Source organism: Ranitomeya imitator, chromosome 7, assembly GCF_032444005.1.
Source record: "Ranitomeya imitator isolate aRanImi1 chromosome 7, aRanImi1.pri, whole genome shotgun sequence".
NCBI lineage: Eukaryota > Metazoa > Chordata > Amphibia > Anura > Dendrobatidae > Ranitomeya > Ranitomeya imitator.
In genome coordinates this window covers 112,915,073-112,932,106 of record NC_091288.1, presented here as the reverse complement: position 1 = coordinate 112,932,106, position 17,034 = coordinate 112,915,073, and the positions used below count along the sequence as shown (strand labels likewise).

The window sequence follows — 17,034 nt, the reverse complement described above, 5'->3', positions numbered from 1 at the left end:
ATTGGACCCCAAAAGTTGTTGTCCTATTTGTCCTGAGTACGCTGATACCCCATATGTTGGGGTAAACCCCTGTTTGGGCACACGGGAGAGCTCGGAAGGGAAGAAGCACTGTTTTACTTTTTCAACGCAGAATTGGCTGGAATTGAGATCGGACGCCATGTCGCGTTTGGAGAGCCCCTGATGTGCCTAAACAGTGGAAACCCCCCAATTATAACTGAAACCCTAATCCAAACACACCCCTAACCCTAATCCCAACAGTAACCCTAACCACACCTCTAACCCAGACACACCCCTTACCCTAATCCCAAACCTATTCCCAACTGTAAATGTAATCTAAACCCTAACTGTAACTTTAGCCCCAACCCAAACTGTAGCCCTAGCCCTAACCCTAACCCTAGCCCTAACCCTAGCCCTAACCCTAGCCCTAACCCTAATCCTAACCCTAGCCCTAACCCTAGCCCTAACCCTAGCCCTAACCCTAGCCCTAGCCCTAATGGGAAAATGGAAATAAATACATTTTTTTAATTTTTCCCTAACTAAGGGGGTGATGAAGGGGGGTTTGATTTACTTTTATAGCGGGTTTTTTAGCGGATTTTTATGATTGGCAGCCGTCACACACTGAAAGACGCTTTTTATTGCAAAAAATATTTTTTGCGTTACCACATTTTGAGAGCTATAATTTTTCTATATTTTGGTCCACAGAGTCATGTGAGGTCTTGTTTTTTGCGGGACGAGTTGACGTTTTTATTGGTAACATTTTCGGGCACGTGACATTTTTTGATCGCTTTTTATTCCGATTTTTGTGAGGCAGAATGACCAAAAACCAGCTATTCATGAATTTCTTTTGGGGGAGGCGTTTATACCGTTCCGCGTTTGGTAAAATTGATAAAGCAGTTTTATTCTTCGGGTCAGTACGATTACAGCGACACCTCATTTATATCATTTTTTTATGTTTTGGCGCTTTTATACGATAAAAACTATTTTATAGAAAAAATAATTATTTTGGCATCGCTTTATTCTCAGGACTATAACTTTTTTATTTTTTTGCTGATGATGCTGTATGGGGGCTCGTTTTTTGCGGGACAAGATGACGTTTTCAGCGGTACCATGGTTATTTATATCTGTCTTTTTGATCGCGTGTTATTCCACTTTTTGTTCGGCGGTATGATAATAAAGCGTTGTTTTTTGCCTCGTTTTTTTTTTTTTTTCTTACGGTGTTTACTGAAGGGGTTAACTAGTGGGCCAGTTTTATAGGTCGGGCCGTTACGGACGCGGCGATACTAAATATGTGTACTTTTATTGTTTTGTTTTTTTTATTTAGATAAAGAAATGTATTTATGGGAATAATATATTTTTTTTTTTTCATTATTTTGGAATATTTTTTTTTTTTTTTTTTTTTTTACACGTTTGAAAATTTTTTTTTTTACTTTGTCCCAGGGGGGGACATCACAGATCAGTGATCTGACAGTTTGCACAGCACTCTGTCAGATCACTGATCTGACATGCAGCGCTGCAGGCTTCACAGTGCCTGCTCTGAGCAGGCTCTGTGAAGCCACCTCCCTCCCTGCAGGACCCGGATCCGCGGCCATCTTGGATCCGGGGCTCGAGCAGGGAGGGAGGGAGGTAAGACCCTCGCAGCAACGCGATCACATCGCGTTGCTGCGGGGGGCTCAGGGAAGCCCGCAGGGAGCCCCCTCCCTGCGCGATGCTTCCCTGCACCGCCGGCACATCGCGATCATCTTTGATCGCGGTGTGCCAGGGGTTAATGTGCCGGGGGCGGTCTGTGACCGCTCCTGGCACATAGTGCCGGATGTCAGCTGCGATAGGCAGCTGACACCCGGCCGCGATCGGCGGCGCTCCCCCCGTGAGCGCCGCCGATCGCGCTGGACGTACTATCCCGTCCATGGTCATAGGGGCCCACCCCACATGGACGGGATAGTACGTCCGATGTCAGAAAGGGGTTAAAAACGCCAGCTCAGCATGCAAAAAATACGCCCTCGACCGACCCCAGATCATGAAAAATGGAAACGCTACTTTTAGCAAAGTTTTGGATTTTTTTTTCACCACTTAAATAAAAAATAACCTAGTCATGTTAGGTGTCTGTGAACTCGTAATGACCTGGAGAATCATAATGGCAGGGCAGTTTTAGCATTTATTGAACCTAGCAAAAAAGCCAAACAAAAAACAAGTTTGGGATTGCACTTTTTTTGCTACTTCACCGCACTTGGAATTTTTTTCCCATTTTGTAGTAATTATGTCGTTCAAACGTACAACTTGTTTCACAAAAAGTAAGCCCTCACATGGCCATATGGACGGAAAAATAAAAAAGTTATGGCCCTGGGAAGTAGGGGAGCGAAAAACGGAAAATCCCAAGGTCATGAAGGGGTTAATATTTCTTCTTTATTAAATGTGTGAAGAAGAGGTATTGATGAAATGCGATGATGTAATCAAGATCAAAAATACATTTCCCCTTAATATAAAAAAATATTTTCTGAAAAAAATAATTTGAAAAAACAAAATTAAAAATAATTAATCTTATAACTGTGATATCAGCTTGTGCCATATATTTGTTTGAAGATGTGTACCCATCTATGTGACCATTTAAAAAACACTGAATGTCATAAAATTATCATTTTGAAAAAAAATGTTCTAAATGTAGATTTTCTTGATAAACCATATTGATGTGTTTGTACTTATTCACTATTAATTAAATCAAGAAATAATTACTAAAGAAATATAGAAATATATGTTGAGTAGATAATATTTAAATATATCTTAATATTCTAATAATTTAACTGAATCGTATTAATTCCCATAAATGCAAGTTTTTTTTTCTTTTTTCCAACATATCCTGAATACATTGCATACATTCCACATTAGTCTTACGTTAACTTCATTCTTAGCAACTGCTCATACTCATCTGTCACTCAGACTGTGACACACATAGAAGTTGAAACTACATATTTCACATACAAAGAATAAGAATACATGTATATTAACCCAAATTACTGTATCCTAATTATCAATGCGCATTGTAAACTATTAAATTTAATATTTTAATATTTCTATGAATATTCCCCAAATACACATTATCTAACACTTTGTCCTAACCTATAGATAGGACTCATCCATAAGAAACTTGAGCATTTGTTCTACAGCTATATTATATAAGGGCTGAGGGGGCTCCTAAAGCTTCTTCTTAAACTAAAACAAGGGTATATGGTATCCTTATTTTTAACCCATAGTTGTCACATGTCATGCACCATGCCGTAGAGAAAAAATATATTATTACCATGCAAAGGAAAAAAAAACTAGTTTTAGATTGTTACAGGAAAAAATTACAGTACACAAATTTTAGATTGTTAGTTATGTATTATTTCTTTTAAGTGTTAAATATATATAAAATCATGCAGTTATTATAACTTTGTGTAAATAAAGACATAAATCCATGTAAGAGGTTTTTTGGTTTTTTTTCAATTGCTGTTTTGAAATAAAAATTCTAAGGAAAAATAAAAGATAAAGGTTAATTTCATATTTATTTAAAAACATAATAATTTAAATATCTTATACATATGTATATCTGCTATATAATTGTCTAAGGCAGAGGTGTCAAACTGCATTCCTCGAGGGATGCAAACAGGTCATGTTTTCTGCATTTCCTTGTGTTGCACAGGTGATAATTTAATCACCTGCATAGAATGATTCCAGCACCTTGTGCAATGCTAAGGAAATCCTGAAAACACGCATGGTTTGAGGCCCTCAAGGAATGCAGTTTGACACCCCTGGTCTAAGGGTCACTTCCGTCTTTCTGTCTGTCTTTCTGTCACAGTTATTCATTGGTCGCGGCCTCTGTCTGTCATGGAATCCAAGTCGCTGATTGGTCGTGGCAAAACGCCCACGACCATTGCCACGACCAATCAGCGACGGCCGCAGTCCGGCGGCAATATGGTCGCTCTTTCCTCCCCGCAGTCAGTCAGTGCCCGCTCCATACTCCCCTCCAGTCAGCCCTCACACAGGGTTAATGCCAGCGTTACCGGAGCACGGTGTAACGCACTCCGGTTATGCAGCTATTAACCCTGTGTGACCAACTTTTTACTATTGATGCTGAGTATCCAGCATCAATAGTAAAACGATCTAATGTTAAAAATAATAATAATAAAAAAAAAGTTATTCTCACCCTCCGCCGTCGCGTCCTCTCCTCGGCACTGCAAGCGGCAGGTTCCGCTTCCAAAGATGCTATGGGAGAAGGTCCTGCTCTCATACCAATCCTGGGACCGGAAGCTGCCGAATGCACCGCACACAAGCGCAAGAACTACAACGGGTTCTTCGGATGGTGAGTATATGTTTCTTTTTTATTTTTTAACCTGTTACTTATGTGGCTGGGCAATATACTACGTAGCTGGGCAATATACTACGTGCCTGTGCTGTATTCTACGTGGCTGGGAAATATACTACGTCGCTGTGCAATATACTACGTGGCTGGGCAATCTACTACGTGGCTGGGCAATATACTATGTCGCTGTGCAATATACTACGTGGCTCTGTGCTGTATGCTATGTCGCTGTGCAATGTACTACGTGGTTGTGTGCTGTATGCTACATCGCTGTGCAATATACTACGTGACTGGGCAATATACTACGTGACTGAGCAATATACTACGTCGCTGGGCAACATACTACATGACTGGGGAATATACTACGTCGCTGGGCAATATACTACGTAACTGGGCAATATACTACGTCGCTGTGCAATATACTACGTGACTGGGCAATATACTACGTGGCTGGGCAATATCCTACGTTACTGGGCAATATACAACGTGGCTGGGCAATATAGTACGTGGCTGGGCAATATAGTATGTGACTGGGCAATATAGTACGTGGCTGGGCAATATACTACGTGGCTGGGCAATATACTACGTGACTGGGCAATATAGTACGTGGCTGGGCAATATAGTACGTGGCTGGGCAATATAGTATGTGGGTGGGCAATATACTACGTGGACATGCATATTCTAGAATACCCGATGCGTTAGAATCGGGCCACCATCTAGTATTTAATAAATGTATTTAATGTAATTCTAAGTATTACTGGAGTAAATTTTTATTATTTCACTATACATATAAAAATACAGTTAATATAATCTCTACTTACACAAATATGCTACAGTATTTACTGTGTAATATATTAATATATATAACTGCAGAATTATATTGTATAAAATAATTACATATTCATAAATAATACATTGTATAACTCATTTACACATCATATAATATAATTACATTTTTAGCAAATTCCTAAACCAAAATTTACCTCTCTCGATAATTTGTTGAAAACCTCTATTTAAAATTGCCATTTTTAGACTTATGGATCAGCTTTTAACCCTTTTAGAGCAACTTCAGTGGAGGACCCCTGAATCATTTTATAAGGCTTATAACAAATATGTATTTTTCTTCGTACTTCATAGATGTGATTTTGGGTATAATTCATATTTGGAAATTTTGATTTTGGCTTCTGATAAGATTTAATTATGTCTGTTTTAGTAGAATTTGATTTCCTTTCAAGATTCTCATGTTTTCTAGAAAAATCAAGGGATTGTGCACATTCAAATAATCTTTTTGTGACGCAATAACACGAGATGCAGAATTTAGGAATCTAAATTTGTTTACAAAACAATTTATCATTGATTGTTTATTGAAATTTGTAATGACAGTTTTGTACAACCTTTCAAATATGGACATGAATGTAAAAGTACATTCTTTCCAGCCAATCCTTAATTTTAGAATAATATCAATATCTGGATAATTTTCTTTTAATCCACAGAATATCAAAATTTTTAATCTTTCTACATCATTCATTTCTTCATGGAAATCATCATTTTGCATTTTTAATGAGAACCTTCTGGAAAAAGTTACTGGAAGCCACATTTTAAACAACTGATTTTTCTCCTCATTAGTCAAATCAAACTTATCAGCAAAACTCTCAAATATCTCTGAATTTCTGCACACATGGATTTTGTCATCATATGCAGGAATGATTTTGCATAATTTTAGCAAGAGTTTCCTAGATTTAGTTTGAAGGAGTTGTTGGGACTCCGAGTCGTCTTCTATTTTTAGTGACCCTTGTACATTTGTTTCTTGTACATCATCTTTGTCATTGTCATGTCTCCTACGTTTCCTGCATCTTGTTTTTCATCGTGAGACACAAGGTCACCTTGAGTAGCCATTACAGACAGGTGTGTCACATCTTGTTCACTCTTTACATTACAGTCAATCTTGGGAAGATCATTAATTTCCTTAGAAATGTTTTCTACACAGTCTTTTTTGGACTTTTCTGTAATGAACTTGTGAAATACATTAACCAAATGTAAAATATTTTTAATTTGCTCTTTTTTCTTTTTTTCTAGATATTAGCTTAGAATCTATCTTTAGATTTGCTATCTTGCATTCTGCAAATAAGCTAAGCCAAAATATTTCTACGTTTTTAGACTTTTCACCTAGACTTAAAAATTCCAGCGAACTTGACTTAGAATACGTATTAATTAAATCCATTTTTCTTACCTTGAGATATCTCAGCTTGTAGTTCCTTTGTTAGACAACGCTGGGCTCTGGTCATCAGCACGTCTGTTTTCATAACTTCTAATGCTAGTGCTTGTCAATCCGTCTGGCACCTGTTAACTTTCCTTACTCATAGGTTCTGTGAGATCTTTGTGACTTGAAGTTTTGTAGTGGAATTCCTGAAAACTTGCACAACATCTAGCGGAGCTCTTCTGTCTTCCCCCGTGTGGAAGGTTAAGGAAATCCACGCAAAAATAGCACAAAAAATCAAAGCTGGCTGGCTTGGCCAATGTTAAATATGCTTATTTCGCACATTTATTTAATTAGGACTTTACCAGGTGCATTACTCTTAAAGAAAAAAATGTCATGATACTTTCACAAAAAATGTAGTGGTTTATTGAATTGTCCACAAAAAAACCACATTGCAGCAAAACATAAAAATAGATGAAATAGTTACGAACAGATTGTCCATTTGGCTATCAGCTGTTCCTTCCTTGTGTGTCTTGTATGATGTCCATGGAGAATGATGGTGAAGGCAGGAGGTGACAGCTCCCACGTGAAAGGCCCCCACGTGACAAGTCCCCACACCCTCCTAAGAGACGTTATTTATATGTCCCACAGACCACGTGTTCCCTCTATATGGTATTGACTTATATTCTGAGCTACATATACAGAAATAGCTTTTTGTAATGTCAGCAAGAAGCAATGTGCTCAGTACAGAATTCAGTATAAGAATAATTCAATTAATAATTTAATATTTAACAGATGCTGCTGTCAATAGTGACTGCATCATATAAATGGTTAACAGAGTGTGGGGGCTTCCTATTTATCCCAGTTGGTGTCCTCAAATCATGATTTTGTGGTCCTAATGTTTGCCATGGCAGTTCATGACTAAATAGCGGCCTTAAAGGGACACTGTCACCTGAATTTGGAGGGAACAATCTTCAGCCATGGAGGCGGGGTTTTGGGGTTTTTGATTCACCCTTTCCTTACCCGCTGGCTGCATGCTGGCTGCAATATTGGATTGAAGTTCATTCTCTGTCCTCCATAGTACACGCCTGCGCAAGGCAAGATTGCCTCGTGCAGGCATGTACTACAGAGGACAGAGAATGAACTTCAATCCAATATTGCAGCCAGCATGCAGCTAGCCGGTAAGGAAAGGCTGAATCAAAAACCCCAAAACCCCGCCTCCATGGCTGAAGATTGTTCCCTCCAAATTCAGGTGACAGTGTCCCTTTAAGAGTCTGATGGCTGTAGTAAGCTGTTCAGAAGTTAGCGGCATTTAGGTGGTAAAAATACACATTTTCATTTCTGTCATGCCACTTTGCATTCATTTCTGAAAATCCGAATAATGGTCACTTGATGCACACATGCCCTGGTCATAAGCTATATGCGAGAAACTCAGCAGTTAGAAAATTAGAAAATAATGACAATACAAGCATAAAACGCCCTTACAATTACTTCTGTGCACTCACACCTCATTTTTGACTAGTTTGTTAGGTTTGCTGGCAATCCATGCCTGACCATTATTTGTTCTTTAATCGTAGAATCATAGGTACAAGTTTACATTTCTTTTTTTACTGTTTGCCAACAGATTACATTCGAACATTTACATGGGACAAAAAGCTTGAAATGGTGGTCAAATCTACTGGCATTTTGGGGGGCCAAGGTAAGTTTCATATATTTTTATATTATACCTGTAGATACAGCATTAACTCCCAAACTATTTCTTAAAAGTTAGTAAAAGTGCATCTCTACTAGTGCAAATACAATCCTGTGAAAAAGTGTTTGGTTGTGATTTTTCCAATTGAGGTTGTTCAGTGGTCACTCCCCACCCAAAAGAGTTAGACTAGTTAGCCAATCACTACTTGAGGGATGTCATGGCTACAATCAATGTTTCTATGGTGGGTACATTTTTTGTAATTTTTTTAATCAGAGAGATGAGATCAGGAGTTAGAGACCAGTGGAGACTGGGTAAGTGTTGGAATGGGAGCTGTAAAAGATTTGTGATGAAAGTATCACTTCTTTTTTAAACCTGTGTTAGCTTTTAGAAAAAGCATTTTTTTCCTCTAGAGCAATTAAAAACAGGTTTTCACAGAATCAGAATTTTTGTCTATCCACAGAATACCGTAGGTTATAGGTTTCTTATCGCTTGATCCCCACAGATCATGAGAACAGGTATCCCTTGTCCCCTTAGTGGACACAGGGTCACACATCTGCACTGTCACTCACATTATTGCTAATGGGATTGACTGAGACTTGGGTGTCTTCAAATAGAACACAAGTGCACATACTTGATCACTACATCTATGCTTGCTGTATTTGCCATCTGGTGCTTCATCATCCTGAAACAATTTCATTGTATAATGTCTCTTCTTGCTGTATCTCTAATATAAGTTATCTGTTGCATTCTATTCAATTCTCACTGCTATATGTCCTTCCTTCTCACATTGTGAGCTGTTATCTGATGGTGAAAGGTGTTATACTGCATAGATAGAGTGTAAAGCCCCCGTCACACAAAGCGAGATCGCTAGCGAGATCGCTGCTGAGTCACAAGTTTTGTGATGCAACAGCGACCTCAGTAGCGATCTCGCTATGTGTGACACGTAGCAGCGACCAGGCCCCTGCTGTGAGATCGCTGGTCGTGTCGGAATGGCCTGGACCTTTTTTTGATCGTTGAGGTCCCGCTGGGTAGCACACATCGCTGTGTTTGACACCTTACCAACGACCTCATGACAGGATGTCCCTCATTGAGGTCTGTTAATCGTCATGAAATAGCTGCCATGTGACATCGTTGTACAGGTCGTTACATCGCTGCTGCGTCGTTGGGGAGATCTCACAGTTTGACATCTCACCAGCGACCACATAGCGACGCAGCAATGATCCCTGACAGGTCGTATCGTTGTCGGGATCGCTTTAGCGTCGCTAAGTGTGACGGGGCCTTTACTCTGGCTGTCTTTGATCATCTATCCACCCCCTTGTGTTTTGACCAGCTATTAATTTATCCTAAACCAGCTCCCACAATCCTTGTCACATGACTCTGTAGTCAGCCCTATAAATCTAGAAGCATGAAATGGGGTGCACAAGCGTGAGGTGTATGCACGCGTCCCCTTCAGCAAATTGTCTTCATAGCCAAGTATTCAGCATCGGCAGTTAATTCAGTGGCAGTTAGTCAGGGCAGAAGTCAGGTAACCTACACTTTGTACGTCCTTTTGACTATGTGCTTTATTTCTAAGTTCATCTTCCTGTGTGCTTTTGTCAACCACATTTACTGCCCCATCCCCTATCCATCACCACTCATCCACATCAGCCCCTCTCTCCTTTTCTCTCCCATGTACAGCTCCCATGCTCTTTTTACCTTCTTGAAAAATCTGTCCAGCTATTACAAAGATATTGCACAATAAACCATGCCACGAATCCATGAACTATTTCCTCTTTCTCTTTTTACTACTACTTATTTCAGGAGATATCTCTCCCAACCCTGGTCAACCCTCCCCCATCTTCCAACCCTTTCCCTACCTCACATCGCAACCTTACTAACCTTAGTTGTACTCCCTCATCTCCTTCTTTTAATTGTGCACCATGGAATCCATGGTCTGTATGCAATAAACTTCCTTTCCTACACAACTACTTTCCGAACAACTCATTTAATCTGCTGACCCTCGCTGAAACCTGGATTCAGACATGGTCTTCCCTGCTGCTATTTCTCATGGTTGCTTACATTTTTCCTATTCTCCGAGACCCGCAAAAAGACTTGGTGGTGGAGTTGGCATGCTCTTGTCCCAACAATACACTTTCTTTTGAGGTCCACACCATCAGGCTCTTCCATCCCCTCTTCCTCAGAGTAGTGTTCGTATACCGTCAGCCAGTTCCTTGACCATTTTTCTGCCTGCCTGCCTGCCTGCCACACTTCATGTCCTCCGAATTGCCAACCCTTATCCTGGGAGACTTCAACATCCCCATAAACAGCTCCACCTTCCTATTGGCATCACAGCTTCTAGCTCTAACCACTTCTCTTGGCCTCTCACAGCTTTCAACCTTTGAGACACACAAAGACGCTAACACCCTTGTTCTGGTCTTTGTCCGTCTCAGATCAATCTCCTACTTAGATAACTCACCTCTTCCCCTCTCTGACGATAACAGAAAATTAAAAATGTAAGTAATATCGAATATTTCTGGATGAAATGTAATATTTTAGAAAACTGATCACACACTGTCATAATCTGAAGAGAAGTTGGCTGTGTTTTCAATTTCTATCTGATATAACAATGAAATATTTTTCAACCTTCTGTAAAGACACTTACTCCCCCCATTGAAATATAACATGGACTCCATGGACTAAAGTGGTGGAGTATCTACACATTTCTCCTACAGGCAGGACTGGCATTGGGGAAGAGGGTTTTCAAAATGAGCAATTATCCAGGGCTCCTAACTAGTGATGAGCGAGTGTACTCATTGCTCGGGTTTTCCCAGAGCATGCTCGGGTGATCTCCGTATTTGTTAGTGTTCGGAGATTTCGTTTTCATCGCGGCAGCTGAATGATTTACAGCTACTACCCAGCCTGAGTACATTTGGGGGTTGCCTGGCTGCTAGAGAATTCCCACATGTAATTAAGCTGGCCAGTAGCTGTAAATCATTCAGCTGTGGCAAAGAAAACTAAATCTCTGAGCAGTCATAAATACTTGGAGATCACCCGAGCATGCTCGGGAAAACCTGAGCAACGAGTACATTCGCTCATCACTACTCCTAACCCTAAAACAGCCAGAGCATTTTCAGGACAAAAACCTAACCGTTAATTGCAATCTTGAATTTCCAAGGCTGGAAATGTAGATGGCCCTTTGGTGATGACATGTTATAGTGACCGAAAGTCCTTTATCCTGTGGGAGTATGTAGGAACTGAAGTGGAAAAGAGAGCCTTGTCTGTCCTCTATATAATTGTAGAGAAAATATATAAAATATGATACAACACGGGGTTAAAAAGAGGTTGGGGGTTATGGCCTAAATTCATCCTACCTCAATTCCCTTCCTGACCGCGGAAGTTCACGTCCTAATATGGTGCGATATGGCAACCCCCACTCGATTACTGCTATCCCTATATGACCCGTTTTGTATCATATTTTATATAGTTTGTCTACAATTCTACTATTTAAATCTCTATGTTGTATGTCTATAACTATTTCTAATGCAATTCATAATAAAAAGATACAGTTTATGGGGTTTTTATATTGGTTGTATATATATATATATATATATATATATATATATATATATATATATATATATACATACATACATATACATACAGTTTATGGGGTTTTTGTATTGGTTGTGTATATATATACCCTGTTTTGTATACTGGGCCACAATCATGATGGGACAGAAAAGGACCTTCTCCAAACGGTTTCCATAAAGTTGGAAGCTACAATTGTCAGAAATGTCTTGGTATGCTGAAGCATTAACATTTCACCTTACTGGAACTATAGGGTTTAAGCCAACCCCTGAAAAACAACCACAAAGTATTGTCCTACCTCCACCAAACTGTAAAGTCAGTATAATAATTGCTAAACTTAGACATGTCCATTAGACTGACAGATGTAATTCATCACTGTCCTATAGAAATGGCTTGTTCTAAATGGAAAAGGACAGGAACTGTAGTGTTACATATTGGAAATAGCAATTAGTGATAAGCGAACGTGCTCGGGTAAGGTTTTATCCGAACATGCTCGTGTGCTGAGTGTCTTCGACGTGCTTGAAACATACGTTCGAGTCCCCACGCCTGCATGTCTTGCAGCTCTTCAACACATTGCCTGTTTGTTCGGCCATCCTTGCATGTGTTGCGAACAGTCGCAAGACATACAGGGACTTGAACAAATCTCTCAAGCACGTCGAAGACACTCTGTTAGCACACGAGCATGCTCGGATAACACGTTATCCGAGCACTTTCGCTCATCACTAGTAACAATCCTAAAAATCAATATAGGCCCCTTTATAAGTGCCAGGTTACCTGACTTTGTATAAGAAGCTAATGCAGAAACTACATATGATGTGTTTCAGGGAGTTTGTCCCTCATCAGTGCAAAGCAAGAGCGTTGATTTGGTTAGTGAGAGACTTCTGAAATGGAATCTAAGGGGTAAAATTTCTCCAAGCGGCATAGGGAGACTTAAAAACCATGCAATGCTCATCTCCAAATTTAAACACTGAAATTGTCTGCCTCACTCCAGAAAACGTTTCCTCTGCTCTGGAGTCCAGTGGTGGGAGTGCTTTACTCCATTCCATGTAACTCTTGGCATTGTGGTGGTGATTTAAGGCTTGCATGCAGCGACTCAGCCATGGAAACGCATGCCATAAAACTATTGGAACACAATTTTTGTGCTGATGTTAATGCCAGCGGTAGCTTGAAACTCTGCAGTTAAGTCAGTAGAGTGTTGACAACTTTTGTATACTATGCTTCTCAGTAATCGGCTACCCCTCTCTATAACTTTACATGGCTTAGTTACTGTCATTCCTGAATGATTCTACGTTTCAATAATGACACAGTTGATAGTTGAATATTTAAAAGGGAAGACATTTCACAAACTGACTTGTTGCAATGGTGGCATCCAGATTACAGGCATTAGGTTTGAACGAAACATCTGAATTCAATGCCATATAGAGTATACACTAAGTGCACAATTATTATATCATTTATATTTTTTTATGATTTATTCTATTATTGAATAACTACAGAGCTCTGTCAATCCAATAGGATAATAAACATGAAACCTGAATATGTAAGAAAGTAACAGTGAAGTTTTGTCTTATGAGAATATTGTTTTCATCTGTGAAAGTGAGAAGAATAATCAACTCAAAATGTACAAATATTTCTGACATTTAAAAAAAAATCAGTGCTCAATATAGTATAGCCACCCTTCTTTTTAATAACAGTCATAAGCCTCCCAATTAAGTCTGTTTCTTAATCTGTTGACGATCAACATTTTGGGGAGTATAAACCATAACCTCCCCTCCACTGTTCAGACAAGTGTACAATTTTTCTTCACCCTAATTCTCCCATTTACTGTGTAATGGCGGTGTCTGACCGTGCAGGAACATGGTCTAATCATACAGCGTTGGATCACAGCTTATTCTTTTTGAGAGATCAAGCATTTCCTTGCCTGTTTTTTAAAAAATGTTTTACCTCAAAAGAAAAATAGTTAAAATTGAGAGTCCTCAGTGGTTGATACCTTTTAATGGCTAACTGAGAAGATGGTAACAAATTACAAGCTTTCGAGACTACACAGGTCTCTTCATCAGGCAAAGACTAAAACAAATTCTGAAGAATCACATATTTAAGACAGGTGACATGAAGCAGAATTACCATGCGTGAAAGCTTATTACAGCATTATAGAATGCTGTAGATAAGCTCCTGATGGCGGTGGCCTTAGCTTATAGGCCTAAAATGGGGTGACAGATTCCCTTTAAGTGGCCATTTTGCTATGAATCGACTAACTGAAAAATGCTGTGGTATTAAAAGCTAGTGGGTTAGCATATTAGTACATTTAGGGCACAGATATCTTATGGCAGGCACATCTGATCTCTACAAAAATAGATAATATTTTTATTGGGGGACAAGGGTCCAGACCTCGATTTCCAGATGTAAAACTGTGTAAGACCCATAAGGTGAAACAACGATGACATATATCAAAGGCTAAGACTAGAATGGAAAGTTCCATGGACCCAATCAATCCTGTTTTTTGTTTGTCATCTTTCAATCCTCTAGTGAATTCTTTTTCTAGGCTGAAAAACTAACTTGTTACTTTATGTGGAGGATTTTGGCACAGACACAATTTATGTTAATATAGTGAATCCATTGCAGCTAATTCTCATGTCTCTTGGGTTTGTTGAAGAAAATGTATCCAGACTGAGTATGACTTTTCTTCGTAATCCAATATATGTGTCTCACACCACGTTTTTTCTTCATTCCTAGGTAAAATGCCAACAGTAGTATCTCCAGAGCTGTATCGGACTCGATTTTGTGAAGCAATGGATAAATACTTCCTTATGGTGCCTGACCACTGGACAGGTCTTGGTGGCAACTGCTGACCTGGCAAACAAAGATTTATATCTGACAGATGTTCAGTCCCTTCAGCACAAAGACTTCATTGAAGATTAAGAGTTTTGGATTTGAGACTGTTTTTAGTAAGATGGTAAAATGTTGCGATGAATAGAAATGAGAGGAGCTAGGACTGTGGTTTCCGTTCTTTAGATACATTCCGTGGAATAATAGACAACATGGTATGATGGCTGCTGTGCAGCCTGTATTGTCTGGTTCCTTTGAACAGTTAAAAGCTGGTCTCCCTATGAGTCATTCTTTGAGTCATCTTTGTAGATCGTTCTCATGATATGTATTCATTTGTCTTTTTGACTTTTTTTTATTCATTTGGGAGAATTCAAAATTCAGCCACTTGGAAAAAATGTTCTGTAATATGATTTTGTTAAAAGCAGACATTGTTTTTTCTTGTGTGCCTTGTGTCGCACGCTGCTTAAGGGTTTTCTGAGAGATGTGTTTTCTTCTGGCTGCACATTGTAGACACAGCCTGTCGCACCAGTGCATTGCTCATTAAGCTGCTTGTTTGAGGCATTTCCCAAGGACCACTATTACAAAGACATTGTATTTCTGTGCCCATTTAAGAGATTTGTATATCGCAGATTGTGACTGATAACCTGAGAAGCGCGATTGATAATCTAGGCCTACCACGTATACGCTGCAGAGCAAAGTCTGCCATTATTGAGTTAAGTGCCATGCTCATATGGCTCAGTTTACACAAGACTTAAAGTACTACTTGCTTCCATGATTTTGTTACTTATTACCGTGTTCTTTGTTTCTTCATCTCAGATCTTAGTAACAGCAAGTGTTCTGGATTTCTCTTTTTGTGGTTATGTCATAGCTAATGTAATTAGAGCACTATTCTGGCACTTGCCAGTGATAACACATCACATTGTAACTGTGGAAGTAAAAGGAACAGTGCTATTTTACATGGAGAATATTTATTTTAGAGGTCCGCTTTTGCTCTTTTTTTATTCCCATTACTCCTCTGAGTATTCCTTATTTTGTTTTCTGTACATCCTTCAGATATTTCAAGAGAAATGTCTTTTTATTTGGTGCTCATTTTTATGGTCTTCGGGGGCTAATAATACACAGCAGCATAAAGACCAACCACGAAAGATCCTGTTAGCCATTCCCCATAGGAAAAGACTATAAACATTATCACTAAATGAATGGCCCATATCTCTGGACCCATATAGCAGATGAAAAATGGATCACTCGGGAGCATTGGGAATAGGATATCAAAGACTGGTCACTTTTATGACAGGTAATTTTTAAATGAGCATACAACAATTGAGCCCAAAGTCCTTCTTCAGGCTAAGCAGTAGAAAGCGAGGACCAGGCTAGTGACTGTAGGAGTTATTCTACTCCTCTGACCCTGACAAAACACTCCAGTCTGAAATGTTGCATTCTTATTTAAAATACATATTCACCCTCTCCTTGGCTTCTAAAATGCAGGGCTGTCTGCTTCTTTATCAAGTAATTACTTTCTGGACTGGACAATTGATTTTTGTATCTCGAACCCTCTTCATAGCCCCTCTAAGGTTGTGCTGCTTCTGGTTGGACAATACCATAAAGTATTTTGACCACAGGTTAGGCAAAACCTAACTCATTGCCAGTGGATATATATGTTACATGATCGCCTAATGCTAGACTCCTGTGCCTCAGAATTATCCGTTCACATGTCTAGATTTACAAAAGACACAATTTAAGAACAGATTTTTGCTTACAAGGTAATTAAATGTCTTATATTTATATTTCATACTTCGATGTTTGATGCCTTTTTATTTTGACCTTTGTATTGAGTTAAGAAACCTTTGCCAAATATACACACGTCTGTATCTTACTAATTAAACATAGGGCGCTAATTAATTGCTGAACACCATGTTCATGCTCCGCTTTTATCAGAAATTTTGCATTGACCATAGGATATGACCTCTACCTGGCAGTAGTACTTTTGTCCACTTTTATGTAATGTAGATTGTCTTCTTTTTACTTATAGAAGAAAATTATTTATATTGATATGTTCAAAACAAAATATAAAGGGTAGTGTTTGCCCACATACAATGTACGGAAATAAATGATTGACCTTGTACACGTGCAGAATGCATGTGCATCTATTAAAATGATCAGTGTTTGATGCACACTTGCCGTATGACCTCATTTTTTATATTTTATTGTGTTATTAATGATGACTGAAATCTACTGATTTTTGCCTAGATATGTCCCAAAATTGACCTATATGTAAACTTCTAGAACGAATGATCAGTAGATAATGATACAGTTAAGGTTCTCAGCAGCGTGAGATGGCTATATGTCTACACTGGAAGGAGCCGCTCCTCATGCTTTGTGCTCTTTGATACTTTAATGGATGTATAGAAAAACACTAAG

General features: G+C 39.1%; 1 protein-coding gene across 2 annotated transcripts in view; it reads left to right on the top strand.

Moving 5' to 3' along the window:
* Window positions 1–16,787, top strand: part of PIKFYVE (phosphoinositide kinase, FYVE-type zinc finger containing) — a 610,036-nt gene extending 593,249 nt beyond the window's left edge. For both annotated transcript variants that reach the window (XM_069733753.1, XM_069733755.1), the window contains 2 exons: window positions 8,155–8,229; window positions 14,524–16,787. In XM_069733753.1, the coding sequence (XP_069589854.1) occupies window positions 8,155–8,229; window positions 14,524–14,639 (191 nt within the window). In that variant the 3' untranslated portion in view covers window positions 14,640–16,787. The remainder of the gene's footprint in view (window positions 1–8,154; window positions 8,230–14,523) is intronic.
* Window positions 16,788–17,034: the final 247 nt, after the last annotated feature.